At 51.0% G+C, this 27,459-nt stretch overlaps 10 protein-coding genes across 10 annotated transcripts; 5 read left to right on the top strand and 5 right to left on the bottom strand.

Annotated features, from left to right (window-relative positions):
• Positions 1-105: 105 nt before the first annotated feature.
• GT037_004035 (uncharacterized protein) lies at positions 106-5,268 on the top strand (the record flags this gene model as incomplete). The annotated part of the gene is made up of 5 exons (XM_038929082.1): positions 106-208; positions 263-1,507; positions 2,233-3,381; positions 4,183-4,532; positions 4,657-5,268. Coding segments are annotated over 5 exons (3,459 nt in total), but the record flags the coding sequence as incomplete, so codon positions are not given.
• Positions 5,269-7,029: 1,761 nt separating this feature from the next.
• GT037_004034 (uncharacterized protein) lies at positions 7,030-11,230 on the top strand (the record flags this gene model as incomplete). Its single annotated transcript, XM_038929081.1, has 5 exons — positions 7,030-7,775; positions 8,005-8,056; positions 8,110-9,786; positions 9,973-10,446; positions 10,496-11,230. The coding sequence occupies 5 exons, from the start codon at positions 7,030-7,032 to the stop codon at positions 11,228-11,230; spliced, it is 3,684 nt and encodes a 1,227-aa protein (XP_038788788.1).
• Positions 11,231-11,758: 528 nt separating this feature from the next.
• Positions 11,759-12,757, top strand: GT037_004033 (uncharacterized protein; the record flags this gene model as incomplete). The annotated part of the gene is made up of 1 exon (XM_038929080.1): positions 11,759-12,757. The coding sequence occupies one exon, from the start codon at positions 11,759-11,761 to the stop codon at positions 12,755-12,757; it is 999 nt and encodes a 332-aa protein (XP_038788787.1).
• Positions 12,758-13,159: 402 nt separating this feature from the next.
• On the bottom strand, positions 13,160-13,948 carry GT037_004032 (5-nitroimidazole antibiotic resistance protein; the record flags this gene model as incomplete). Its single annotated transcript, XM_038929079.1, has 1 exon — positions 13,160-13,948. The coding sequence occupies one exon, from the start codon at positions 13,946-13,948 to the stop codon at positions 13,160-13,162; it is 789 nt and encodes a 262-aa protein (XP_038788786.1).
• Positions 13,949-14,603: 655 nt separating this feature from the next.
• GT037_004031 (uncharacterized protein) lies at positions 14,604-16,567 on the bottom strand (the record flags this gene model as incomplete). The annotated part of the gene is made up of 2 exons (XM_038929078.1): positions 14,604-16,463; positions 16,547-16,567. 2 exons carry the CDS (start codon positions 16,565-16,567, stop codon positions 14,604-14,606), a joined length of 1,881 nt encoding a protein of 626 aa, XP_038788785.1.
• A 183-nt stretch (positions 16,568-16,750) lies between these two features.
• GT037_004030 (uncharacterized protein) lies at positions 16,751-17,119 on the top strand (the record flags this gene model as incomplete). Its single annotated transcript, XM_038929077.1, has 1 exon — positions 16,751-17,119. One exon carries the CDS (start codon positions 16,751-16,753, stop codon positions 17,117-17,119), a length of 369 nt encoding a protein of 122 aa, XP_038788784.1.
• Positions 17,120-17,140: 21 nt separating this feature from the next.
• On the bottom strand, positions 17,141-17,389 carry GT037_004029 (uncharacterized protein; the record flags this gene model as incomplete). The annotated part of the gene is made up of 1 exon (XM_038929076.1): positions 17,141-17,389. One exon carries the CDS (start codon positions 17,387-17,389, stop codon positions 17,141-17,143), a length of 249 nt encoding a protein of 82 aa, XP_038788783.1.
• Positions 17,390-17,987: 598 nt separating this feature from the next.
• Positions 17,988-19,097, bottom strand: GT037_004028 (uncharacterized protein; the record flags this gene model as incomplete). Its single annotated transcript, XM_038929075.1, has 1 exon — positions 17,988-19,097. One exon carries the CDS (start codon positions 19,095-19,097, stop codon positions 17,988-17,990), a length of 1,110 nt encoding a protein of 369 aa, XP_038788782.1.
• Positions 19,098-19,830: 733 nt separating this feature from the next.
• On the bottom strand, positions 19,831-20,121 carry GT037_004027 (uncharacterized protein; the record flags this gene model as incomplete). The annotated part of the gene is made up of 2 exons (XM_038929074.1): positions 19,831-20,010; positions 20,062-20,121. The coding sequence occupies 2 exons, from the start codon at positions 20,119-20,121 to the stop codon at positions 19,831-19,833; spliced, it is 240 nt and encodes a 79-aa protein (XP_038788781.1).
• Positions 20,122-25,721: 5,600 nt separating this feature from the next.
• Positions 25,722-27,402, top strand: GT037_004026 (pisatin demethylase; the record flags this gene model as incomplete). Its single annotated transcript, XM_038929073.1, has 3 exons — positions 25,722-26,027; positions 26,075-26,437; positions 26,494-27,402. 3 exons carry the CDS (start codon positions 25,722-25,724, stop codon positions 27,400-27,402), a joined length of 1,578 nt encoding a protein of 525 aa, XP_038788780.1.
• Positions 27,403-27,459: the final 57 nt, after the last annotated feature.

Here is a 27,459-nt window from a genome sequence, read left to right as displayed (position 1 = left end):
AGACTACCAACGTACCACGATCAAGTCAACCATTTTGTTGACAATAACACTTACATTTCACAGCATATAAGAAGCTACAAGTAACCACCGGCACGGTCTCCGAAGATGCTGCTCCTGGATGTGCCGCCGGAAGTATTCGAGAATGTCATTCATGAGCTAGTTACTCTTGCTGGTATCAACGAGGCTTGGAAGCTTCGTGGAGTCTGTCGTAAGTAAAAAGGCAGTAGTGTGTTACTTTCTGGTATGAGCTAACAGACCCAAGATACCTTCAAGGCCACTATAACATACAATGTCTTTGCAAAGCAACCTATCAAGGCATTCACGTGTCCTACGCGATCCATCTTCCGTGCGAATTCGGGACTATACCTCTATTATCGAAGCAAAGTACCTCTCGACACAAATCCATATCTTCCAAACATGATAAACGACATGGTCAACTGGATGGCCAGAGAAATGAACAAGGACACAGAGAACGAAAGGGAAGCCATACGGCAAAGTCTCTGTGACTCTCTTCCACTTGGACTTCTCGATCGCGATCAGCTATTCCGGTGGGTTTTGGGAGGCGAAATAAAAATATCTGAACTAGTCTCGATGCACCTTCATCGCCCATTCGGATGTCTCGATAAGCTGTTGGCCGCCATTTGCCTGGGATATCATCATCTTATACCCGAATTGATGCAGGGACTATCAAGCTTTGAGGGCCACCCTATCTTTGGTGCACCCCTGCAGCTTGCAACGAAGCTTGGTCACGAAGCTGTGGTGAAGGCAATGCTAGAGAACATTTCAGCAATCCTGAATGACCCGAATGATCCGAGGTGCACACGGGATGCTATCCTAACGGACATGTACGAATCCGCGCCTCCAGGTCCCTCGATGTTTTCCACGAAGCATCCTTTCATGGGAGATGCAGTCGTCACTGCAATCTGTCAGAACGATGAAGACCTTCTCAATCTTTTGTTGGGCTGGTACAAGAGTCATACATTTGCCATATCGGCGAAGGTTTGGGATCGCTTCTTGAAGACTGCAATTACTCGGTCCAGCCTTGCAATGATTCAAGCTGTTGCTACACTCCGGAGTCCTAAGCGTGGTTCCGCTTGGAAGGTTAGATGGATCGATTACCAGACAGCGTGCGAGCACAATCGCGAAGACGTAGTACGATTCTTCCTCGATCAAGGTCACATCGATGTCAACAACAAGGCAGTTGCTTCATCCCCACTAGTCAAGGCTGTGGTTGCAGGGCACTTGAACATCGTGAAGATTCTTGTCGAAGCCGGTGCGGACGTGAATTACGTATCTACCTGGAAATCGAAGCAGACAACACCCATCCTAGTCGCGATCAAGAGGCGGAACTTCGACATATCTCACTATCTTCTGAAAAGGGGTTCACATATGCCTCAAATCTCGAATGAGTGGGATGAGAGAGGTCTTCTGCTTTGCTACCAGAATATAAAATGTGAAAGGATGGGAAGCGGCTGTCGCGATTTTCCGTCCTACACAGAATTTCGCGGTATGTCACATGAAGTGAGGGGCAAGCTTTGAGTGTACTGCATGTTCTTCTTGGGTTATTTCCAGCTAAAAGGGTCTGCGATTACATGAGCGAGTCTTCGTTTGAAGATGAAGGCGCTACCTTTTCAAATATGAGGGGAGCCCGGTCAATGTCTCCACTCTTAGCCCAGAGCTTTGCGGGCGAGCTTGACATTTACGTGCGTTCAAAAGTCATCTTGAGCTATACCCTTAGAGGGAAAACAAAAACCTTGATTTGGATAGGGCGCTGATTTGCCCGTTAACTTGTAATTACATTTTAGGATTCAGGCGCCAGTCTTGCGTGAGACAGTGTACATGTCTCTACTTTAGTCACGTACTGATAATGCTTGGCGATAATACACACACTACTTCCCCTTCTGCTGCCGCTTCCTAGTCGATTTCCCTTCCCGCTCATTCTCTCCAACAACTCGCAAGGCAAGCGTCAAGTCAGTACACATATAGTAAGTAAGCCAGTCGCGTCGAACTCTGGAACCTGCTAAGTCGAAACTTGTTGCTCGAGTTTCATATACCGCAGTAGCGAACTCATCGTCGCGATGGAGTTACTCGATTTCCCCCCGGAGACTTTTAGACGCATGATTGACCATCTCGTGAGCGGCGCTGGAGTGATCAAATCTTGGAAGCTGCGTGGAGTCTGTCGTAAGACACCCTTCTTAGCATTTGCGTAAGTATGCAGAACTGACTCCCCAGGCACTTTCGATCAAGAGATCAGCGAGAACATATTAGCCATCCAACCCAAGGGAGCTTTCCGCTCTCGTCGCGCAAGTCGCCTTCTTAGCGAGCCAGAGAACATGAAGCATTACCTCGCATACCACGTCAAGAATCCACGCGATGTTTTTCTCGAACTGCCTACGAAGATACGAGAGATGGTAGAGTATGTTACCAAGGAGCTCGAGGCCGAAGAAGATCGCCAAGATCGCAACATTTTACTCGAAGTTTGCGCCTGTGTGGCAGATACGTGTCGAGACACCCAGAACTTGCTGTGGATCTCTGAACCAGGCCTCTTACACGAATCTTGGCTCACAATTAGAAACGAGTGGCGCCAGAAACAGTGCGATTCTCCCGGCTCGGATTTGGACTGGCATGAGAAATTTATCGCGGCGTTAAGCGTACGCGCTTACGAGCTAGTCGCTAGGTTACTACCTGATGCGCCGAGATATCTTCGACAGGGTGTATGGGACTATCCAATCTCAGCTGCTGTTCGGCTTGGAGACTCAGAGATGATCACACTTATGCTTGATGTCCTGGATAAGGAAAAGGGCAAGTACTGGAAAATTTTCCAGATGCTCCACATCGATTCTATATACAACATTCAAGTTGGTGTCACACTTTCCATCTCCAACAACCACCCGGAAATCACAGCCCTCCTGCTTGAATACCTCGACGACTATAAGTCCCTCACAAACAGGCCTTTTTATCGTGAGTGGGTTAAACTCGCCATTGATTGCCAGAACGACGAGTCACTGAAGTCTCTCCTTCAAGTTATAGCCGAGGACAACCCCTACCACATCCTCAATAGAACCTTCGAACAGGGTTGTAGAATGGGCAGCCTCAATGTGGTCAAGATGCTTCTCAAACACGGACAAGTACAACTGCACTCTAGCAGCAATACGTCGTCAGCACTTGCAGCTTCCATAAGATCAGGTACTGTAGACATGGTTCGGGAGGTGGTTGAAGCTGGCGCCGACATCGACTACGCTATGACTACTCACCGAATCCCTGGACGCCCCACTATCACACCGTTGGAATACGTCATACACATCAAGAAATATGATGTGGTAGCCTACTTGGTCGAATGTGGAGCGAAAGTCCCTTCAGAGAGCATTTGGCCCTCTCGAGGTAAGATACTCAAGGTCCTCCAGAAGGCTGTGGAAGAGCGAAAAAAGAAAAGCAAGAGATCGAAGGCAGCCAAGATAGCTAAGTGACGGTATTACTATGCTCTGGCTGCCTGAGAAGATCTTTGATGGGGGTTAGGCGGATGTCACGGTGTTTAGTGTTGGAGCCAGATACAAGTGCATACTTCAATCTAATGATGGACGGATCGGAAAGTTATGTAGAGAAAACATGGAAGGCATCTGTTGGTTTCCATATGCAGCTTCCATCTCATGTATAGTTAGTTTGTTGTTTGTTACATTCCTTTGTTCATTCACCTATATTAGGTGCACCTACTTCACGTACGATAGATCATCCAATCAATCTCATCTGATCTATTACCTGTTCTGTTCCAAGAGCATCCAACGATGTTCAACGCTCCTTTATCCCCTATCCCTCGGCCTCTCTACAGCTACTTTGCGCAGGGAAACGTCCTGGTTTCTGCCGATCAGCTACCAATAAAACAATCTTGTTGATATTTCTGTTTCACTCGCTGAAACCGAATCTTAATCACGGCGGCTTTCGCATACCATGAATGCATTTCTAATGAGAACGATCCAATTAGCAAACTCTGGTGCCTTCTTCAGGCAGCATGCAATTCTTTCACGTAAATATTCCGAAGCAACAATAGGGCAAAATTTATATATTCGTGCTTGCATAGTCCTCTGGCCACTTTCTCTTCCATTATACTCCCCTCACATCAACCATCATCTCTCGCATCACATTCGATATCAACTCCGAACTTCAACTAAGCTCATCACGACACAGCCATGACGGAACTTCTCGACTTAACTCCGGAAATATTCAAGATGATCGTCCATGAGCTCAACGCCGAATCTCCAAGCTCGACTTGGAAGCTCCGAAGCGTATGTCGCACTTTCGCCGCCGAAATCGAGGACGACTTGCTTAGCAAGCAGCCTGAAAATGTTGTCGAAAAGATGCCCAAAGTCATCAAGAACAAGATGGCCGAGTACCTAAACATCCATCTTCACAAGATCTCTGATGTCAACGATCCATTGCTCAAGATGCTCCGTCGTATGGCCGACTACTTGATCCGGGAGCTTGCGATCCCAGAGAAAGATCGGAAAGTCACTGAGACTAGCATGATTGAAGGTTTTGTGCGAGTCTGTCAACCCACACGTGTCAATACCATGATGTGGGGTAGATTCATGGGGCATACATCCACTTTGTACGTCATTTGTGAATATAAACAACGATGCTGAGCTTGATCATTGGCAAAAGATCGTAGCAGCTATGGCATTCCTGGCATTCGACTTGGTGCGGACTCTGCTAGCAACGATGCCTCTCAACACCCGGATACCCGGCATATATATCGGTCGATGTCCACTAGTGATGGCCGTGGCCGCGAATAACAATGGCCTCTTCAACGAAGTTATGGATCATCTCAATCAGCTCATAAAAACGCCAAGAGGCAGATATATGTGCCGGTCCGCATACGCTTTCGACGATGCGTTCTACATTGCTGTCAACACCGGAAAATCTCGCTTTGTCAAGGAACTCGTCGAGTTCTGCCCGAGGCTTCCCCATTATGTGACAAAAGAAACATACAACAAATGGCTTGACGCTGCCATTGCGAGTTTAAACGCAGATATCGTCAAGTCGGTCTTGCTTCTGTGTTCTTCGCGAGACAAGGTCAACCCATATCTCTTCACCAATGCGTGCCGTACAGGTAGTACCGATATTGTCAACACGCTTTTGAATGAAGGTAACGTAGATGTCAACAAAAGTCTAATTGTATCCTTCAAGGATCACCCACTTTGCTGTGCCATCCAGTATGGCGATATACCTATCATCGGCGCAGTCCTAGACGCTGGTGCAGATATAAATGGGAAGGTACACAGGGCTAAGCTTGAATCTCCAGGTCATACTTGTTCGCCATTGGAGATGGCCTTCGAGCGCAGAGACAAGGCTGTGATACAATTTCTCCTGAGCAAAGGAGCTGAGATACCGCCTCGAGCTGTCTGGCCAAGAGCGAGGAGGCTGTATGATGTGGTACGAGAGGCTGCGATTGCAAAGGGGTGGGAAAATGTGCCTACGTATTTTTACTGAAATACTATGGTATCGACTCGTGGAACGACTACGCTCGAGGTGGATGAGTGATCTTCGGGACAAGCTAGGTGGCGGTAGCTTCTTCCCGTGATGGGTGCCATAGGAGAAGACCGACGAAACGACCAGTGCAAGATTTGCTGATCTGGTGTTCGATGCGTAGCACGATCCAGGTATCGGATTGAGGAAAATGATGTTATCACAGTGATCATTTAGCATCCTTAAGATTGACCAAAGCATTGAATGAATTCCAGCTTGATTCAGCTCGTGCAACGCGTTTGAGGAAGGCTCTGGTTCTGTAAACTGATTGCAGATTCGTAATTCCTTGAGACATGTCGCTGTCTAGCTCACACTACATCGTGAAGACAGATCTCCTTTTGTAGTCTCAATCATCTTTTCTTGGCTCTAGACTTCGCAACTGTGACGATACAACAACAAGACGCGCTTGCGACGCTCTGGACCGTCCGTGGTGATTCCCGTTAATGCGAGGCATGCGTCGTTGGATCGGCGGCGGCGTGACGCGGATCGATGTGACGTCATGGTGAATCCCCAACGAAACAGGAAGTAAATCCCGCGATCTCCTTGAGCCAAAGCCGAGGTGCAGGGCTCACTCATGCACGACATGTTTGTTATAACGCTAGATTGTGCTGAGCAAATCAGAGGCCAGCGGACCTACTCGGATCAACGCCGTCTCCTCTGTTCTACACCACCTGGGTTGCGAGAACTCTGATGCTCCGTTGGCACACACTCACTGTCTCGCTCAACATGTGTCAGATAGGGATTACTTCAGCTCGAGCATGCGATTGGGGCTTCTCTGCTTTTTTGAGGCTTGTACGCTTAGCCAGCGCGACCCTCAAGTAGATGCTAACGCGGACTTTATGTAAGCTGCTGATGGATTAGAAGCATTGTTAGCCTAGACTAAACATTTAATTCTCCTCACTATCCTGAAACGTAATACTGTCTCACTGATCATTAAGGCAGAGCTTAAACGCAGATGTCTCATTTGCGAACTGTTATCTGCCTGCATGTGTGCTCGCACTCAGGGAGTGACAAATCTACATCATGTGAAATTACAGTGTGGCACTAGGGTCTCGCAGAAGGCTCGTCATATTCGGTTCGGGTTTGAAGCTACCTACGATGCGCGTTCACAGAGCTCGCGAATGTTAACTACCTAGGTGACTGGATTTGTACACGGAAAGTACACACCTGGCTATAGTCTACGCCTCTGACAGTAATTTGCGGCAGCAAAGAAAGAGCATGTTCAATTAGAAATGAGCGAGAGATGGGTCATTTATTCTTAGCACTTCGCAAAGGCCGGTTAGTCAAGAACTACTCTCTACTCGTGCGTCTATACTACCTAGGTAGGCCTAGTTGAATTACGTAAAGCGCAGAGGGTAGGGTGTCTCGTAGACTAAGCTTATCTAACGGTAAGCTTATACAACATTATAAGTATGAGGATACTTACTAGGACTTTTGAGATAGCATTTCAGCAGTATCACAACCCTTCAAGCAATTCATACCCGTTCATCATCAGACGACACCTCCAGCATGTCCAAACCTCAGCTTCTTTTTGTTCCAGGATCAGCGCATGTCCCTGTGCATATGGCTCCATTGATGGAGAAATTAAACTCTTTTGGTTACACAACTCATTGCCGCCAGATGCCCTCCGTAGACAACCCTAGTCCCCCTGAAGATCTCTCTCAAGATATCACAGCTCTGCGTTCACTAGTTGAAGAAGCCATTGGAGACGGTAACGATGTTATCGTGATACCCCATAGCTGGGCTGGCCTCGTTGCCGGCTCTGGGTTAGTCGGGATGAGCAAGAAGGAAAGGGAAGCGGTAGGCAAAAGAGGCGGTGTCATAAGGACTGGCTATATCACCAGTTTTCTCTTACCTGAAGGAGTCGGTATCTCGGATCTAGGCCGGGGCCAAGGCCAGCCCCCGGACTGGATCAAACTTGAGGGGAATCAGTTGATCTATACTGACCTCGACGTCTTCTACAAAGACGTCCCCGAAAATGAATCTAAGCACTGGTTCTCGCTTGTCAAGACTCATGGAGTTGGGTCTGCCGCGGCCAAGGCGACGGGCACAGCTTGGAAAGTCATCCCAACAAGCTACCTGCTTTGTGAAGAAGATCTCGCCATTGCTCCGGAGACGCAGGAGGGGATGATCCAGGTTGCCAAGGCCGCTGGGGCTGATATCGATGTGACCAGGATCAAGTCCAGTCACAGCCCTTTTCTTAGCAAGATAGACGAGACTGCTCAATGGGTTCGCCGCATTGCGGGCGAGAAAGTGTAGAAAGGCTGGATGTTTAGTAGTCAACGTTTCCAGGAACTAACTAGAAGAATAACACATTACTTTCCTTGTAGACATCGGACGTCAGAAACCGACTGGCAAAATAACAAACGTTTTTGTGGGTCGGGCAGATTCTCTGCAGGAACAGGTGACTGACGCGGCGTTTGCACCTTCTACATTGGTTGGCTCACACAACTACCACAATCTCGTGCAATCCCATACACCCAGAAATCTTCTTTCAAGTCGCCTCTCAGGAGAGACTGGTAAGACTGTAACGCAAGTGAGTCTACCTAATCATTTCAGCCCACCTTACTTCCTCGCTAACCATTCTAGCGATTCGGCATTGCTAAGACTCACCCGAGACCATACTTCACAATGGTGTCCCTGGAGACAGGAACCTCGCAGAAGTTCCAGAAAATCGACCGCGAACCGCGCCAACATGCCCTTCAGATCGTCGCCCATTCCATTAATGATCTACCCGACGAGCTGCTACTTGAGATAGCCACATATCTTGAAGGGGACAACCAGGCGCTCGGAAGTCTTACCCAGGTCTCTCGCCGCTTCAAAGTGATTGGTGGTCATCTCTTGTATCGGACCATCAACCTGCCCCGCAGTCGAGAAGACAATACTATTTATCTTGTGAGAACTATCATTGAGAAACCGGACCTGGGAAGCAAGATCCGTCAATTGGCATTCTCTACAACGACTTTGGGGATCACAATTCTTAAAGACAACCCTGTGTTCGTGTTCAAGCAAGCCATGAAGCGTGCAGCTTCCTCTGAGGACGTGCACGCGGCAATGTTGCTGCAAATAGCTCAAAGTGTCAACAGACTAGATCTATTCGGGACAGAGAGTCCGTTCAAGAGCGTAGAGGAGCTAACTTGGCGGTCCGCACTAATGGCTGGTATGCTGAACAGTGTAGCTGGGCTACTTCTCGCACTTTGCGACAACCTTCGCATGCTTCACGTCAACGTATACCTTCACGAGAATTTATTTGTACCCGTTTTCGACATATACAGGGCGCTCTATGGAATTGAAGGCGACAAAGTCCAGCATACACCAGGCCATTGGTCAGGCTTTTCACAATTTCGTACCATCAAGCGCCTGAGGATCTTTGGTGAGAGCATGCGTATGCTGCAATTACCATTTTATTCTTTACAGGTCCTAGAAATTGATCTATGGCGGGAGTATAGTGCTCCAGATGTGGCCATTGCGGAACATGAATCTTTTACCAATTCAGTGGCCGTATGCCCTTTACCTCCTTATCCGAATATTAACACACTGATCGTGCGAAGCGACTGGGGCGAGCTTCATACCCAGACCCATCTACATCACGACGAAAAGCTTCCGTTGTTGCTACAAGGCCTCCCTCAATCGAATATTACTCATCTCGAGATACTGTTCGTGCGGAGCCCTACAGCCATCAAGCGTTGGCGTGGCAGCTTCGAGTACATCGCGCGCGCTCTCAGTACCGCAGCAAATGTATCTGCAAGCTTGGGGTACCTAAGGATTGACTATGAAGTTTCCGACCACTTCGATCCAAGGCGTTGTTTTGGTGGTTGCGCAAACGTGCTTGATCTTCACTCGTTCCCGAAGTTGACCAAGATGGAGGTTTTACAGGGGGTGCTACTGTATGAAGCACGCAACACGTTCAATGAACACCACTATTTCAACGGTATCATACCACCCCTGAACCTCGAGTCGCTCACTGTAATATGCCCCACCCTAGCTATCTTTGGGTGGCTTGATATACTGGTCGATCACAAGACTGACGCGCCATATTTATGCGAGATTATCCTCTTGTGCAGATACGGCTACGGCGTTGGACCTAAGGAGTTCGAAGGCGATACTGCTATACGTATCTTCGAGAAGCTGAAAGAATTGGGTGTTGATGTCTGTGTGGTTGAAGAGAAAATAGGAGCATTCGCGGCTCAAGCTCGGAAGGAAGGCTCAGTGTGGGAGGCGGATTGGTCCGAAGAGGGATGGGTAGAAGGTTTGTTCGGTGAAGAGGTGGGTTGAGATGATCAGTCTCGATACCTTACTGGTTTGATGGACCTTGTCCGCCCGGCCAGGCTGACAGTTCGTTTGCATATGCCATCGGCGTTAAGACATGGAGCTCACGGCGTTAAGCCGCATATAAAGGGAAACCGCAATGACTTCAAAAGTCCTATCGTAACCACTCAGGCGGTCTAATAGTGTCAGTTCTGCATCACAACCAATAGCAAAATGTCTTTCATCACCCCAACTGCACCAGTGTCTCCCCTGGGTAGACATCGTATCCTCAGCCCCACAGCAGCCGTCCGGGTCTCACCTCTCTGTCTCGGTGCCATGAACTTTGGAGAGGCTTGGAAGGCTTCCCTCGGCAAATGTAGTAAAGAGACGACTTTTGCTATGCTAGATTACTTCTACGAGCAAGGCGGCAACTTCATAGACACTGCCGTCAACTATCAATTCGGCGAGAGCGAACAGTGGATCGGAGAATGGATGGAGAAGCGAGATGTTAGAGATGAGATGGTGCTTGCAACAAAGTTTACTGGAATGCAGATCACGGAGAAGGAGAAGGAAGGCAGTGCAAGGTGCAAGAGTAACTATGGAGGCAACAGTGCGAAGAATATGTATACGAGTATTGAGCGGTCACTCAAGGCGCTGAGAACGAGCTATGCGGATATTGTGAGTTGAGGCGTCTTAACATTAGTACCATACCTGACCTCTTTGCTAGTACTATGTTCACCTCTGGGATTCAACGGTCTCTATACCAGAGCTGATGAATGCGCTCAACGACCTCGTCACCTCCCGCAAGGTCCTTTACCTGGGCATCTCCGACACTCCAGCCTGGATCGTCGTCAAAGCAAACTGCTATGCCCGGCAACATGGTCTTCGCCAATTCTCAATCTACCAAGGCCGCTGGTCTGCCGCTGAGCGTTCATTCGAGCGTGAGATCATCCCCATGGCACTTGATGAAGGCATGGCTTTGGCTCCTTGGGGTGCTATCGGAGGTGGAAGCTTCAAGACAAGGGCGCAAAGAGAAAAACCAGAAGACGGTGGCCGAAAGATGGAGATGATGATCATTGGCAATGAGGAGAAGGTTAGCGACGTTCTCGAAGACATTGCAAATGCAAAGAGCCCAGTGCCTCCGATCACGTCGGTTGCTCTTGCCTATGTTATGCACAAGTCGCCGTACGTCTTCCCCATTGTAGGTGGTCGCAAAATTTCTCATCTCGAGGGCAATATTCAGGCTCTTTGTCTGGGTCTAACGCCAGAAGAGATCCAGCAGATTGATGCAGCGTATGGCTTCGACATGGGATTCCCGCACAGCTTCCTCAACCCGGCAAACACGGCAATCGTGGGACCAGAGAATAATCGGTACGCAAACATTATGTGCTTTTTGGACCATGTCAAGAGTCTGAAGCCAATCTTGCCGCACCATGGAGCATTGGATGCTAAGCAAATGTGAGTCTGTATCGGAGCCATGCTATTAGCCGGGGGTGAGCTAGTGAGTCTGTATTTCAGTCGCTTTCTTACGACCTGAATCGATGTGGACATCAAGTGATTGTTTCACTTGAGCTATCAAAACGAAGTGTGAATTCCTGGTCTTTGCCAACCTTACTGACCTCGATCTTGTAGCCTTTCTCTAGTGCCACCTTCATGACTTCCTCGGCCTTTCACGTTACAGAAGAATAATCTAACCACAGAATGAATTCACTGTTCGAGCCGCGTGAGGTTGCACAATCGCAGTTCACTGTTCTCCTCTTGCTATAAAGCACCCTAATCCTACAGTTCTCTAATTCTCCCACTCCCCGGACCCACGCTCAACATCCTAGACTCAACTGACTTTTGACCTGGACTTTCTTTCATTATTGCACGTTGCGACGAGCTCACGAAGAACACCACCTTCAATAAGTCCTTCCTCCTGACTACCATCATCAACTCTAAGTCAACTACAACAAGACTTACTTGACCCATGAAGAAACAGGAAACAACCATGACGTCTCCAATCCCCCGCTCCCCTAGCCAGTACATTCCAGTCGATGCCAAAGTCTGGGATATGATCTTCCTTGACACGAAGACTAAGGTCAACAAGAAGCAAAAAGACGCAGCTGCTCTCGTATCTGCCTCCCAGATCACAGCCAAGGACATTGACATCCGCGACTGGTCCTTTGCCGACCGTCAAATGCTAGTCAAGGGTGACCGTATCCAGATCTTTATCGACGGCGTGCTTATAACGACAATCTCGAAGCCTTTGCTACGCGCAACTTCTGCAACGGTTGGCGACATTCTCAAAGACGGTACGATCGAGCTGCCAGCAGACACTGACGAGAGCGGTGTGCTTCGTGTGGTAGAATATCTTCAAGCCATCGTCAAGGTCACTGCGAAGCCGCTTCCTTTTACTCGCGCCCTGAATATGGCCAAGACATTAGGTGTATGTGCTGCAGCTCGTGCACTTGGAATGGACAAGTACACTGTCCACTTGTACAAGAAGTGCGAAGCTCTTCTTCGACATGATCCGCCGGCGTACGAAGACATTGACGCCATCATTGCGTTCAAGACTAGTCACGAGCGTCTTTTCAAGATTGTCGTCAATGGCCTCATCAAGCATGTATGGGAAGGCACGATACCGGATCCTGAAGACTTTGCTGTTTGTCTAGCGAAAAACCCTATTCTCGACGATGCCATCAAGATAGCGGTCCAGAAGCATGACTCCTATCTCCGCAAGATGAAGAGGCTTGCCAAACGCGGTGCCCGAGAGGAAGCGAATCAGGCTCGTCACGAGGCCTATCTCCTGGAGAAGGCTGAGCGTGCGGCCAAGAAGCAGGCAGACGAAAAGGCCTTCTTCGCTGCGAAGGCTGCGAAAGACGCGGCCTTGGACAAATCTATTCAGAAGAAAATCCGGGCTAGCGAGCCAAAGGAGAGGAAGTTCACCGCGGAAGAGAATGTGCACTACTGGCGCATGTACAGCAAGAAGCCGCCTCAAGGATGCTAGGCGAAGCTGTAAAGGCGTCTAAAAGTTGTTGAGGTTTGTATGGGATCACATAGATGGATGGTATATACAAGACATCCTGTATAAGGCGAAGGCTAGGCTCAGACAGATTCGATTGGAAAGCCTTGTGCACATACTTGTACTTCTCAAAACCAAACTTAGTACGTGCATGCTTCTTTCAACATTGTTTGCTTGTATGATTGTGATTAATATGTAGAATTGTTGGTCGACAAAAGCTGTTGATCATCCTCTTATTCCGGCAAGCAGGCAATAATTGTAACAACTTTGCGTAAACCACAAACTGATATTATGCAGAATGAACGCACCAACTCATGAGGCAAACTTTCACAAATTCCAGGTCCTCCGCTACTCCTAAAATCCACCTCTTTCTCCCTATTTCACTCCTTATTTCTTCTTCCCGTCCATATCAATGGCCTCAAACGCATACCCTCGAGCCTGTCCCGTTTCCTTCATCCTCCAGCCCTCGATATAGCTTTCCACATCCTCACATCCATTCTCTTTACCCGGCACAGGCTCACCCCAAGTACCCCAGTACGGCACGACACCCGTCCAAGTCTTCTTCACAAGCTCAGCGTTCTTCAAATCGGCCCTGTCTTCACTGGGCCCACCCGTTCTTATCTTCGCACTCGCACTCTCAATTCTAATACGCAAGATAGACGTAGACTTGAGCTCGGCAGGTGTGGGCGGTGTGCGTGACTTGTCCCAACGCTGGGGGAGCATGTTATCCGTAATGGCCTTCATAGCGTACAGGGCTTCTTCCTGGTCTTCCACCAACTGCGCATACCCGTACACAACAGCAGAGCGGTAGTTGCACGAATTATGGAACGGCGTCAGACTCAATACGAGACCATCGAGAAAACTGGCTGCGACTGTGATGGGTAATCCCTGGCCATCGGCGTTCTTCCCGCTCTTGAATATACGACCGGAGACGTAGCCATGAATGTAAAGATCCTGAGGTGTGCTTGCTGGGTCCGAGGAAGGCGAGGAAAAGTTTCCAGTGCAGCCTATCATGGGTAGGACAACGGGAAAGGGGTGTTCGGGGTCGACAAAGGAGACGTGGAGAATAGGACAGGTGTTAACGAGAGTGTGAATGGTGGCGTAGTCGTAGGCAGCTCGGTTTGCTAAACGACCGAGTTTATTGACGGGTGTTTTAGGGTATTCCGGAGACGCCATGATGGATGCTTAGCTCTGTTTATGCTTCCAGTGAAGTAATGGGGACTGATGTGTTGAGTTTGAATTGGATTGGAATTCACTCGGGACTGACGACGAGCTTTGTATCTTTCCCAGAACTTGGATACTATGACTTTACGGTGACTCTTTCAGTGTTCGCCTCTATGCTGGGTCCATCGCGTAGCCCATCGGCACGCCGAAAGGGTCTCGAAAGATGACGATACTCGGCAGGATTTACTGCATGTGGGTGCGGGGCTGTAATGCAGTGCTAGTCATTGGTGGATAGGGTTTGACTGCGTGCGGCTTGCTGGTACATCTATACAAAATACGCGTGTAGAGCGTCTGCAGCGTATTATGTGTGTTAAGGCCTACAATGTATTACTGAATATTCACGGACCCACCCGGATACTCTTGGCTACTCACGGTGGGGGCCTTGTAAGAGCTGAAAGTAGTATATCGATTTTTCTGTGGAACAAACATCATCTAACAAAACTTGTAATAAGCGACAAAGTAAAACATGATCCCGATCCATCTGGGAGAGCCTCAATGGGCGGTGCAGTCCCATATCCAATACAAAACTCCATGGCAATGCAATTGTTCCACGCCCATCTTCTGTGTTGTCTTGACACTCTCTTTTCAAGGCAGCGATTCTGCCGCATCACCTAAATCCCCAAGCACTCCTTAGCCCGCCATTCACACTCTCTAATTTCAAACACTGATACGGACTGCTCTGCGGATCATAATATAATCCCTCCAGCATGCCGTTTCTCCGATCGAGCGCAACGTAGTAGAAGCCACTGATTGTAAGCCCGCAGCCGGAGTCGTCAAAGGTAGCGTGTTCTGCATCGTTGGTTATTGCATTGAAGAGGGGTTGTGGTGTGATTTCGACTTCGGCTCGACCTGTTTGCGCATTGCGGACTATGCGGTAGGGCGAAGGTTGGAGTTGTGGGGAGGGTTGTGCAGAGGTGTTGGAAGTGGCGGGGACGTAGTTTGCGGAACCCGTCGCGGCCCAGGGATTGGGCGCTGGACCGGCGTCGGCGGTAGGGAACGAAGAGGGTATCGTGGTGGAGGGCGGCGGTTGAAGGGGATCGGGTGTGCTGCGGTTGAGACTCTTTACGAAACATCGCTCTTTCCAGCGCATGAGTATCCAGTCCTGGCCAAGGACTTGGGTAAGCCACTTCTTGCTCGTGAGTGCGCGGACGACGTCTTCGTCGCTCATCTTGTGGAAGGGCGGCAGCTTGCGCCAGTATGTGGCGTCGTTTGCGGCGTTTGATTTGAAGGATTCGGTGAGGAGGGTGTGGGTGTTGAAGTCGAGGATTTCGCCTTCGAGGTAGGTGGTTATCGAGGACGTGCGTGTGACGGGCGGCGTGGTGTTGTTGGTGGGGAAGATGGTGTGCGAATGCGGGTGGGAGGGTACGTTATACGCTTCCATGGTTGCGGAGAGGGACATTTGGTCCCAATCCACGTCGTGTATTGTGACCTTGACCGGCCATCGGTCCTGGTGCGGTTGCGCGTCGGCGTGGTGCGAGGTCCGGCTCGTCGAGGCTTCGGAGGGGTTCCATATCCACGGCCGGATGGGTGGTGGGAGCCCCACGTGCCGACTGTACGAAGTGGTGACGGCTGGCAGAGTCGTCGCATGCTGACAGCCCGAGAGGATTGCCCCTGGCGCTAGCCACGACGTCTCGGTGGGCGGAGCTATGTGCGACGTGTCGGCGACGAAGTCTGCGTGCTGTAAGAAGTAGTCCTTGGTCAGGATGCCGGCGTCTCGCGCACGCTCCCAGCTCTCGTCTTCGGATTGGCAGTGTCGGATGCGCGAAAGATACTTGACAGTCTGCTCCAGCATGGGCGACATTCTGTTCTCGTTGGATCGCTGGCGTGCGCTCGACTGGCGGTCTCGCTCCGACGACTCGTTGAAGAGGCTCGATCTCGCGGCAAGCATGTCCCGTAGACTGCGATGCGAAACGTGGCGTGGCGGTGCTTCGCTGCCCGTCGTCGTCGTCGTCGTCGCCGTCGTCGTCGCGCCTTCTCTGGTGCGCGCAGAGAAGCGTGGGTGTCGGCGCACGCCTGCCGACTGCAGGATGGCAGTCGACCGCAAGGAGCTCTCGGGCGCGCCAGGAGCGGCGTCGTTGGCGGGCGACCAGTCGTACAGGCTGTTCTGGCTGGGGACGCGGTCGCCATAGTTGTTGTCCGACAGCCTCGAGAGCCGCGACATGACTCTCCTCAGCCGGTCTCGCTGCTCGAGCTCGTCTCGCTGGCGTTCCAAGAGGCGCAATCGCTCCTGTGAGCGGTTCAAGCGCGCCTGGTCCCGCTCGCGTGCAGCCCGGAGATAGTGCACGTGGGCGCGTTCAATATCGTCGTCGTCGGCGTTGAGGCCTGCGGGCACCTCGATGATGATGGCGGCGGCGTCTTCTCCCTGGTCCGTCTGGGTGCCCAGCGTGGCGGCGAGGTTGAGGACGTCGTGGTTTACGGGGCTCTCGAGTTCACGCAAGGCAGAGATGAAGGCGGGTTCCGGGTCGTCCTGTTGTGCAGCTACGTCAGTCGTGCCTCTTCAACTTTGGGCTGTCCGGCCGTGCAGCCGGCGACGGAAATGGGCTTCCTTACAGGCGAGTTGGCGGGCGGCATTATGACGAAGCGCGCGGCGCAGCGGGCATGGTCAGATGAGTCGTCGCAAAGGGCACAATGTTTCGAGATCAGAGGCAAAGGCGTGTCCTCGGCCAAAGTGTTACGCGACCATGTCAAACTCTGGTGAAAAACAAACATGCCGCCATGACATCCCTTCGCCCTGATTGATGACCGCAATAGCACATGATAGCCCACCCAATTTCGCCATGCATTACCCCCCCCGTTGTCCCGCCGTTGGCTTCCGCTCCGCCCTACCAATGGGTTGCGCAAAGAGGCATGCGGCACAGTTGCATCATCCTCGCTTGTGCCCCAGACAGACCTCCTCATCGACCCTCACTTTGTCCCAGCACCATGGTCCACAGATCCGCTCCAGCCCGGCTCCACTATTGCACACATACATCACTGCACCAATGCGCCCTTCTAGAAAATTCTTTTGTTGGATTCAAAGTTTCGTTTTTTATTAAGTTTAGAAGGCTAAAGAAGCTTGCTTCTGTCCAGCATCCGATTCAACTGCTCCCAGCTCAACTGGGAGAGTGCTTCTTCCAAGACTAGCTTGAAGTGTAGGAGATGAACCTACAGTCTCTGTGCAGCCAGTATCCCAAGTCGATCAAGGTCGGTAAAAGTGCAGAGGTCCATCGGGAAGTGTTTGTTCCGCAAGCAGAAGACCACCTCCCAAAGGCCAGAGACGCCACGGGCGTACTCGTGTCTTGACCCCGCACAGTCGCTTCCCAAGTCTCGACCCAGTCCTCCTTCGCAGCAGAGACGAGCTATCACAGCGGCATCGCAGATGCATGTATAACTTTTGTCGCCGCCCCTCAGCATGTCCAGCTAGCATTCAATGCCAGGCTGAGTAGGCAAATTCGTGAACGTGAATCGCGTCAGATCGTAAGAGTCATGGCATGCCACAGGCTCAACGAAGAGATAGCGCATCCGTCCAGGAGTGTAAACGACATTAAAACAGAAAATCGCAAAAACCCAAACCGAGTGTTCCTGACATCGTGAGCCGTGAGGCTGTGTTTATCCGTCTTCCGTTGAAATGCCCGACATGCAAACCTCCCAGAGATGCTGTATTCAAGTAATGAAAAGACCTGGTCCGGCCGTTGTGGTGACAAAAAAAGAAATCGCTCGCTAAAAACAAAGAGACAAGAACAGGTATCAAAAAAATAGACATGTACGAGAATGAGAGGAGAAATGACGCTCGCTAAAAAGAATCAGTGACAAAACGCCGTCCCATGCCGGTTTGGTAGTGATGTTTGCACATCATGTCGTGAATATCGCATTCGTCTCGTGTCGGGCGTCGCAAGGCTGGTGCGCGGCCAACCTGCGCGGTAAAGGGAAGGGCAAGGGGACTGGCCAGGTCCACGCTTCCCAACATCGACAGAGAACAGGTGCATGCACCACAGTCGACTTGTCATCCAGCTTATGTGAATGCTGCGTACTGTGGCGCGAATCCTGTGTCCCATCCGAAGCCGCCGAATCCTCCGTGCACGGCGCTTGACCCGCACTGCTGGGCTAGCACGCTCGGCAGAGGAAGGGCTGGAATCGGTGCCGACGCTGGGGGCGGGCTGTAGTACGAACTTGACGTGTACGGGCTCGTGCTGGGCGCGTACGGGCTAGTACTCTGTGCATACGGGCTAGTCGAGTTGTATGGCTGGCTGTACGAGGGTGTCGGTGACGGAAGTTGAATCGCTTCGAAGCCCATGGTGCCCATGGTGCTCCAGAACGTCTGTCCAGTTTCACCGCAGGTAGCAATGGTCGGGCTGGGTGTAGAAGGAACCACTCTCCACTGGTCGACCGGGGCTGAGTGCGACTGGTACTGCTGTGTTGGCACCCACCAGTTGGCTGAGCCAGGCGAGCTGGGAAGAAGTGGTGCTGGGCGGACAACGTCGACGATCCTGGGAGGAGGGGGAAGGAGCGGGAGGAACAAGCCCATGATGGCGCTCTTGACGTCCTCACCTCGTCCCTCGAGTAGCTCTCCCGCACCATCCTCCTCGAGTCCTTCCAGAGCCTTGACACCAGTTCGGAATACGTAGCGGTTGACAGCCTGGACAAATCCATCCTGGAGCTTCTTCAGCTGTTGCTCCTTCTCGGCCCACTCCCAGGTGCTGGCAGATACATCAACCGAGTAGATGTCCTTGTGGTACTCGATAAGCGCCTCGATGGTCTCTGGTGTAAGCTTGAATGCAACCTCATGTTGTGAAACCATGTCGACGTGTACAACGTAGGCCTCAATGTGGATAAGCTGGTAGTTGAAGAGGGCTTCGACTAGTGGGTTGGAGTCCTTGCGCAGTTCCGAATCTGGGGCCTTTGGTACCATGATGGAGCACAGCGACCACATAGCGTTGGGTCCTGAAAGAGTTTCTGTGAGACACCTCGTGTGTTGCTGGACGCTATTCAACGGACGCTTGACCCGGTTCACTCTCTTGAGCGTTTGTGTTAACCATGGCTCGACCTTGGAGGCTAGTACGACGTTGACGTTTGATCTGGGCGCAAAGGCCGCAGCCGAGGCGGGTAGTAACGAGATCGGCATTGTGTGTTTCGTGGTATGTGCGAGACGTTGCGATATTAGATGGGACGGTTTATCAAAGATTCAAAGAAAAGAACAAAAGAGAGGTTATAAGAAAAATGTCTCTGGCGGATATAATTTTTCGAGAGGCGCCTTGGATTGAGGAGGAGAGACAGGGAAGGGCGGGCGAATGAGGTGGAGGGAAGGCGAGGTGGGAGGTGGAGGGTAGAGAAGGGTACTAGTGGTGGTGGGTGGGATCTCTTAAGAGCTTACAAGCGACGATCATGGGTCGGCGTTGGCCACACAGCTCGGCAAGGATTTCATGCACACTGCCCCGTTTAGCTGCACTGCGCATCTAGCTTGTTTAAACGTGCATATGGCGAGAGTCTGCAGCTGCAGGTCTAGTCGGATCTAAGCTGACCGACGGACACGGCGACCGCGTTGCGCACGCGTTGGTAGGCGGATCTCTAGGTGCGCGAAGATTGCGATGCTCTCATGGCTGCCATAGTTGTGCAAACGACTACTCCGGTATGCAACCACGGAGATGACAACAAAAGAGGCGTCTGATCAGCCTCTTTCGTGGAAATAGCAAATGCAATCGACAACTATGACCGAATAATGCCTTGCACCAGGGCAGCTGAAGACGACGCTCACGGTTCACCATGCATGTGAGGCTGCAGAAACTTGATCGCGACGGCCGCAGCATCAAGTGGGCATACGCCGTACGCGGAGCATGGCACCATCCTGAAGCCTGCAACTACACGCATAGTTGGGCGTCGAGGATCTGGAGTTGCGACATCACACGCATTCCAGAAGCTTTCCTTGCGTGTCCAGATGCAGGAAACACAGCAGCGGCTTTACTGCCCTTTCGGGAGGGTGTGCGGTTAAAAAGGAGGACGAGCTCCCAACGCTTGTCAAGGGGTGTCTCTGAGCAGGACTTTCAAGGTGGGTGTACTCGGAGTAGTCGTCGTGGTCTTGGGCCATCTACAGGTTGACGTTGCTTGAGCCTAAAAATGGGCTGCAAACAGTCAGCCCAATCAGCCGGCATAGAACCCTGCTTGCAATCCCTGCTCTACCGAAAAACCCACGGTCATGTGAGCCGCAGACGGCCCAGAAGTTTATCATGCCAGAGTCCCATCGTCGAGTAGCTTCGGCGCCTGCTGAAGCATGATGCGATATTCTGCGACTCCTGTTTGCGCAAACATGCTCGCATGACGATGTTGTTGTGAATGCGACGAGCAAGCCCAAGTGGCGTGCGCCACTCTCGCCCGTAGCCGAAGCGCACGTGGACAAACACGTTGCGGCTGTGCAGGCGGTGACGATGCCTGGCAGATCAGTCCGGCGCTGCCGATGTTACCTCTACTGTACCAACACAATCGGGCCTCATGATACCCGTGATACCCACAGTGACCTGGCAATATCTCGCCCCGGCCGATGCGACTCTTGTCTAGGGGAAACGGTCGCTTCTTCCCAAAAGGAAGACTGCATCGGAGGTGACGTTTCCGTTTCAACACCGATCGCTTGCCGGGTCTACGAATACGCGATTGGAGAGGAGTATCCTCAAGTGAAGCAAAGCGAGAGCATTACGCAAAGTGGTCATCCATCCCAGCACCATCCAGTAGTCGTCCGGTAGTCTCCCATCTGGTTGGACTTATCGATAGCATCCCACATTGCCATGTTTCAGAAGCTGCAAAGGCGACCCCGAGACCTGCAGCTGGGAATAAGAACTGCGCCTCAGAGCAAACGAATACGCGGGGCAACATACATACGCCGCGGCCGTGGCGGCCTGCCCCACGTTTACCATGATGCTTTTGCTTGTACTGGTATCGATTTCATGATCCAAAAGGATCGTGCATATTGAGCATGATGCTATCTTGTAAGGATGCTCGGTGTTTCTCTTGTATTTTCAGCTCGACAGGGGGGTTGCGATGGGTCAGGTGCCCCACTTAAGCCGACATCAAGCGGGTGAATCCTTCGGACCTTCCATGCTTCAACCCTTTCCCAGGCGTGTCCCTCGCGCAACTTTCGTTCTTCAACATTCACAATATCTTGCTCGTGATAGAGCGTCGTCATGGAGTATGACTGATCATGCACGTAATTCATCCGGGCTGTTTCAGAATATGTCGGCGAAGCCACGGCCGGATGCACCCTGCATCGCGACGTGGATCTAGATGACTCACCCACCGCAAGCAAGCTTCGAGCGTACTCACCAGCGCATCTGCGAGTGCGGCAGTTGTCCTTACCTCAAGCGCTGCAGATTTTTCCTTGCTTCCACTTTGACTACGCAGCGTCCTCATCCCAGCCAATACTGCAAGGTCTCACTTTTCACCTCTCGTGAAGTGACGGTAGGCAGTGCTGCAGGCGGATCACAAGCCATCGCAACCACTGATTGACCATCTTCTCGGACGAGGTGCTACATTTCTATACTCTGGTTACACAAGGTGGTCCCTGCTTACCCAACAACCCTCGAAAACTTGTGGCTTATGCTCCCCGCCTCGAGCACTGAAGTCGAACATCGCAGTTCCCTGTCGTCAAAGCATTTTTGGGCCGTGCCTAGCTCGCTGCCGCTATCTAAGCGTCTCCATTGGTGTCAGCGCTAGATTTGTGAGGTACACCTTGAAAACATCAGGTCCCCGTTTTCGGCCATCGTTCTGTATTCGCTTCGAGACAGATCTTGTTGAGAAACAACGGGACCAGGGTCCTTGTGGTACGGTTGGTACATCCCGTCTGCTAGGGATCAGAACTTTCTTCCATCTAAACCATCTCTGGATGTGATGCGGGCGGGGTGAATCTTGAGATATGGTACGCGCCCCCATCATCCTTGACAAGGTGACGGGGAGCTCGGGCTACCGTAGCTCTGGATCCACCACACCATCTTCTCGCCCGCGAACCCCCAAACTGCAGATTACAGAAACATGCACACTTGGGAACATCATCATCGGGGACATCGGATTGTCCTTCTAGTGGAATGCCTGTCCCGTCGTCCCCAACCTCATCGGTTAAACAGCAATCAATGTTGAGACGAAAGGGGGGTTGCATCCACTGATGACCCGCAGACGAACGGTAGTCATCGCTTGTCAAGCTATGTTCCTGGAACCTGAATTACCTTTTCAAGCGGACCGCATGCACGGCATAACTGTTGAGCTTTGTCGGCGCTTCGCCATACTGGTCGCTGTTTCGGCTAGACTTGCATGCTAGGATAACAGTATCGCTCCTATTTCGTACACTATGGCATCTAGACCTTCTTACGCAGCCGCTGACGTATCCACCGAAGCCTCATATTTCTCTCGCCCGGATACCGTCAGCCGTCGTCGATATGCACTACCGCGGAGAAGTATGTACAGTGCTCCGGTATATGACAAGTTATGCATGACTTGCGGCGATTAGCCATGATGCGTTTCACCGAATAGTCAAAACTGACGACTTTGTAGATGCCAATGGTCTAGCAAGCTGTCGGCCAGATGATAGTGTACTGTAATCTCAATGCCAGAGTCGCGTGTAGTTACTCCAATAGTCTCGTCACTTCGCTCTCTTCGCATGATGTATCACTTGGCAAACCCCTGGACAAGAACATCACCATCTCTGTTGTACGATTTGTGCCAATTCGACAGCTAATCTTACGTAGGACTTTTGCAAACAGCGCTCCTCCAATCTACATTCGATATAGCAACGCCAAAATGCTGTCTGTAACCACTGTACCCACGTGGGTTTGCACATCTCCACAAAGCGCAATATAAGGCGGACTATGTTGCTTCTTCTTCTATATCAGCTTCCCCCCAATTTAGACATATCGCATTGTCATCAGATTGGCCCGGGCTCCAGCTTTTGTCACCACTGCAAGTCACCCAGATCAGTCGTTGGAAGAAGGAAAGAACGAGGCCTGGTTTATAAGATTAAGGACAAAATCCACACAAGAGCCATGAAGATCGAGGCTCTTTTGAGCTCAGGTCCGGAGCGCAAGTGGCTGGTAGCAGATTCTGGATGGGCATGACTGCCCTCCTCTACATTATCTGGTGCCGTCCGGACCCTTTATGGTGAACACCATGGACAATAATTCCTTAACATGCCTGTCATACCTTCGTAAACAAGGCTACGTATAGCCCAGATATCGCGTCCTGTTGCTGGTGTACTGGCGGAACGTACCAACATGAGCCGCGTATCCGTCGTCATGCATTCCATGATGCCTTTGCTGCTTCGTGACCTCTGAAGACATAGTATGTGCATCGTAAAGCTAATGTATATGATGAGGCTAAGAACGCTGTGGGTCTGGGCAAGATTACTCTTGGGGCTTCGAACTTTCGGAAACTTTTCCAATCCTACCTAGCCATATGGACGACCGACACCAAGATTGTTCTGCTAGCCGCAACAAACCTACCCATTTCCAACAAATGCTATGCACAAGCCTTGAACGACTCTTCCGTACTAGGCTGTTCCTCTCCTGTCAGTACCGTCTTCAACAGCGACCTACCATTCAACTCTGCGAGTACATTTCGTTTGGACCCAAGCTCAGCATTTGACGATCCCTGGCATCTTAGCATCACCGTAACCGAAAGACGGGGTCTTAACTACGTCCACGGAGACGGCTTGGCCTGGCAGTAGAGGGAAACGTTCCTTAGCGTTCCAGATTCACTGACTAGGGATTAGCAAGGCCGTCAGACTCGATACTGCATGTACAAGTTTCCATCGCTGAATGTGAGGAACCAAGAGAAACACAGAAACTGCATAGAGGTACTGAGTACCGCGTGCATAGCACATGTGCTTTAACCAGACTTCCGAATGTCGATCTCCCAGAAAATTATCAGACCTACCGATATGTGAACACGGCTATAGGGAAAGACCGAAACGATAGAGAGGGTTCCAATGCCTATGAGAGAAATCGAAGGTTGTATTGTTTCGTAAAGGCGGGCAATCGGCTAGTCCAACTACGCTCCGCCTTGTCTGTAGGATAAGGCGTGCGATTGGCTACACCACAACCACATGCCTCAGATCACCATTTCATCACTTTACAGTGGGTAGTAAGAAGCTTCATGGGTGGATAACTGTTTCCAGGACGTACTGATTGCAGACCTTGGCGGTTACGTAGACATGTGGAAGCGCTTCCTTTCGAGGCTTTGAAGGTTGTATTGGACACGTGCTCATTCTCACAAGCTTCTCACGTATCAGAACTTATGGAAAAAATTAAGATGTGTAGTTTTGGGTGACATTGGTTTATGCAAATTCGTTCCCCTTTATCGGTGTAGCCATGACGATTTGGTAATAACCGCGGTAGTCGTTCCTGCTACGGTTCCCTTTTCCCAAATTGCTTCGGCAGCAACTAAGCATACGAAGCAGTCGCGTATGGACTACGACTACCAATATACAGGGCAAGTGGTTACATGTCGTACTAGTCGGGCCTCTAGCGTGGGTTTGTTTTGTATGTATACATTATACGGGTACATAGGACGACTCTAATCAGGTTCTGCATCAAATAAGCTGTAGATGGCAAGTAAGTACTTACGTAGGTACTACTACTCAAGATCAACGATACAAAACCTTGACTCCCACTTTCATTGAGTACTTTCATCACGCTGTGTCTATCTCGTTAGGACCGTTAACCGCTAATGTCGGCAAGCCGCTGATTTTGGGTCCTCCGAATAACAAATTTCGCTGTCACGCGTGGGAACCGATGCTTCCGCTCGGTCGCGAGACGTACTAATGTTTACTTATTCGTTCTCATGAAGACGATCTCGATGACGCGCGGATCTTTCTAGAAAGACACTCACTGTAGGTGACGTGGGCAAAGACTCACTGAGTCGTAGAGTGCCTTGATCTTGTTGAACATAAGAAAAGCAAAGTAACCCAGGGTTTCCCAAGGGCTGCTGAAGACGCCCACTTCACGACAACCGAGGGACCAAATATTGACCCGAGGACACGTGACGCGCGTATCAGGGAGGGTCCGGAGGCTTCGGCGCTGCTTCCTCCGTGCAAGATATCGGCAGTTGCAGTTATGACATTCGAATACAACTGCCGATGCTTCCCAGGTCCACACAACGTCGCTATCGTCTCACACAAGGTTTAGCTGTCGAAGTGACGATAGTCGGCAGTTCCAGAATAGCACAGAGCACATTGGCGATGCTGCGCAATCTCGTACGAAAGGTGATGTAAGGGAGTATGGGAATGATTCCAGCACCGTGTCGTCTGGTGCAGCAGGGAGAAGTTGGCCAATGGCATGGAGAGGGATAGATTGAGTGTATCGCGATAACCGAGTTCTGAGGCGAATGGGCAGCTTCTAACGATGGTTGCTCTCTGTGTTGACGAGGTTTACCCCGCGAAAGCGCCCCGGAGCTACTGTCCCCACGCGATCCGTCCAAGCTGCTCCAGTCCAGCCACGGACCCACCCTCATCATATCACGCCTCAACTGTCAACTGCCGACCAACACAATCTTGCGCAAGCACCCAGACGCGTTACCATGGCCACTCCGATTCCGACACGGCTGCGTGACAGTGCGGGAAGGGGACGGCACTGGCCCGACTGCTGGCTCCCATTTATATGAGCTCTTGCCCCAGACCGTGTCACATATGAATTTCGCAGCTTACTCTGCTTCGAATCTACTGTTACCTGGGTCCCGGAACACATCTCCCGCAACAAGTTAGATCGGGTTACACAAGATGCTGGCCAACGAGCTCCTTCCGCTGCTTGTGCGGTACTGGCCGCTTGTACTGGCAACAACGACCATTGCATATCTACTCAACAACAAGTACTGGAAAGGACTGAACAAGTACCCAGGGCATTGGGCAGCCGGATATTCCAACTGGTGGCGGTTATGGGATGTGTCAAAGAAGAACCATCAATGGACCAACCTCGCGTTGCATCGCAAACATGGCGACATTGTCAGGTTAGGCCCAAACGTTCTGTCTTTTGCGGATCCAAAGGCTATCAAAGCCATCTATGGGCTTAACAAGGGCGTCTACAAGGTATGTGCATACAGATAGGTCTGTTGGACGATAGCTAACTCTTCCAGTCTGACTTTTACCCTGTCCAGGGCGCCGTGTCCAAGGGAGCGCCGCTGCTCTCTCTCTTCTCCACCACCGACGAAGACTTTCACGCAAAGTACCGCCGATGCGTTAATAACGCCTTCGCCATGAGCTCACTCGTCAACTACGAGCCTCTCGTTAGCTCCACACTCACATACTGGCTCGACAAAACCGAGGATATGTTTGCCAAGACTGGGCAGAGCTGCAACTTCAGTCAATGGTTGCAATTCTTCGCCTTTGACGTCATCGGAGAGTTGACATGGAGCAAACGACTGGGTTTTGTCGAAGGAAACAAGGATGTGGACAACATTATCGGCTTCTTGGGCAAGTTCTTCGACTACGTTGCGCCGGTAGGTCCTCACAAGCAGAAGCCACCATGGTCATTTCCTTACTCACACCTCCCTAGATCGGTCAAATTCCCATCCTCGACCGTCTTCTATGGAAGAACCCCATTAGCCTTTTTGCCCAGCGCATTGGTCTAGATAAGCGTGTTCATCCTGTCACCCTCTTCGCCCTGAACCGCTCCAGTGAGCGCGCTACCCAAGTCGAAAAGATCAAGCGCTTCGGTCTTTCCGACGACGAAAAGGCCAACCCTCATGGTATCGACCTCCTCTCCAAGTTTGCCCAAGCAAGCCATGATCACGATTTTATGGACGACAACCGCATCCTATCAACCTGCACATCTATGGTCTTTGCCGGTTCGGAAACGACAGCCATCTCGCTTTCAGCTGTCTTCTATTTCCTTGTCAAGCATCCACGTGTATATCTGAAGCTCATGCAGGAGCTCGACACCGCTGTAGCAGACGGAACTATCGAATCTCGTTCCGACAAGACAGTCTCTTGGCCCGAAGCTCAGAAGCTTACCTATCTTGACGCTGTCGTCCAAGAATCCTTCCGACTTCACCCTGCACCCGGTCTCATACTTGAGCGCGTCGTGCCTAAACAGGGCATGCAAATCTGCGGCGAATTCATCCCTGGTGGCACGATTGTCGGCTGTAACCCCTGGGTCGTACAACGTCGACCCGAGGTTTTTGGTGTAGATGTTAATACATTCCGGCCCGAGCGCTGGATTGAGGCTAGCCCGGACAAACTCAAGGAAATGAAGGGGACCATGTTGCAGTTCGGCGCTGGGGCTAGAACATGTATCGGAAAGAACATCAGCCTCTTGGAAATCTACAAGCTGGTGCCAAGCTTCCTGCGTAGATTCGAGATTGAGCTTGAACAACCCGGTGCTGAGTGGAAGACCCATAACGCATGGTTTGTCACGCAGAAGAACTTCAACACGGTATTCAGGCCAAGAAGAGGGTCACCGTGAGTAGCATAAGTTGTTGTTGTTGTTGTTGTTTTTACAGCGTTCTAGCGTAATGAGCAT

The sequence above is a fragment of the Alternaria burnsii genome (genome assembly GCF_013036055.1).
Source record: "Alternaria burnsii strain CBS107.38 chromosome Unknown 730, whole genome shotgun sequence".
Lineage (NCBI taxonomy): Eukaryota > Fungi > Ascomycota > Dothideomycetes > Pleosporales > Pleosporaceae > Alternaria > Alternaria burnsii.
The sequence above is the reverse complement of the archived record's forward strand: the minus strand, read 5'-3'. Positions and strand labels throughout refer to the sequence as shown.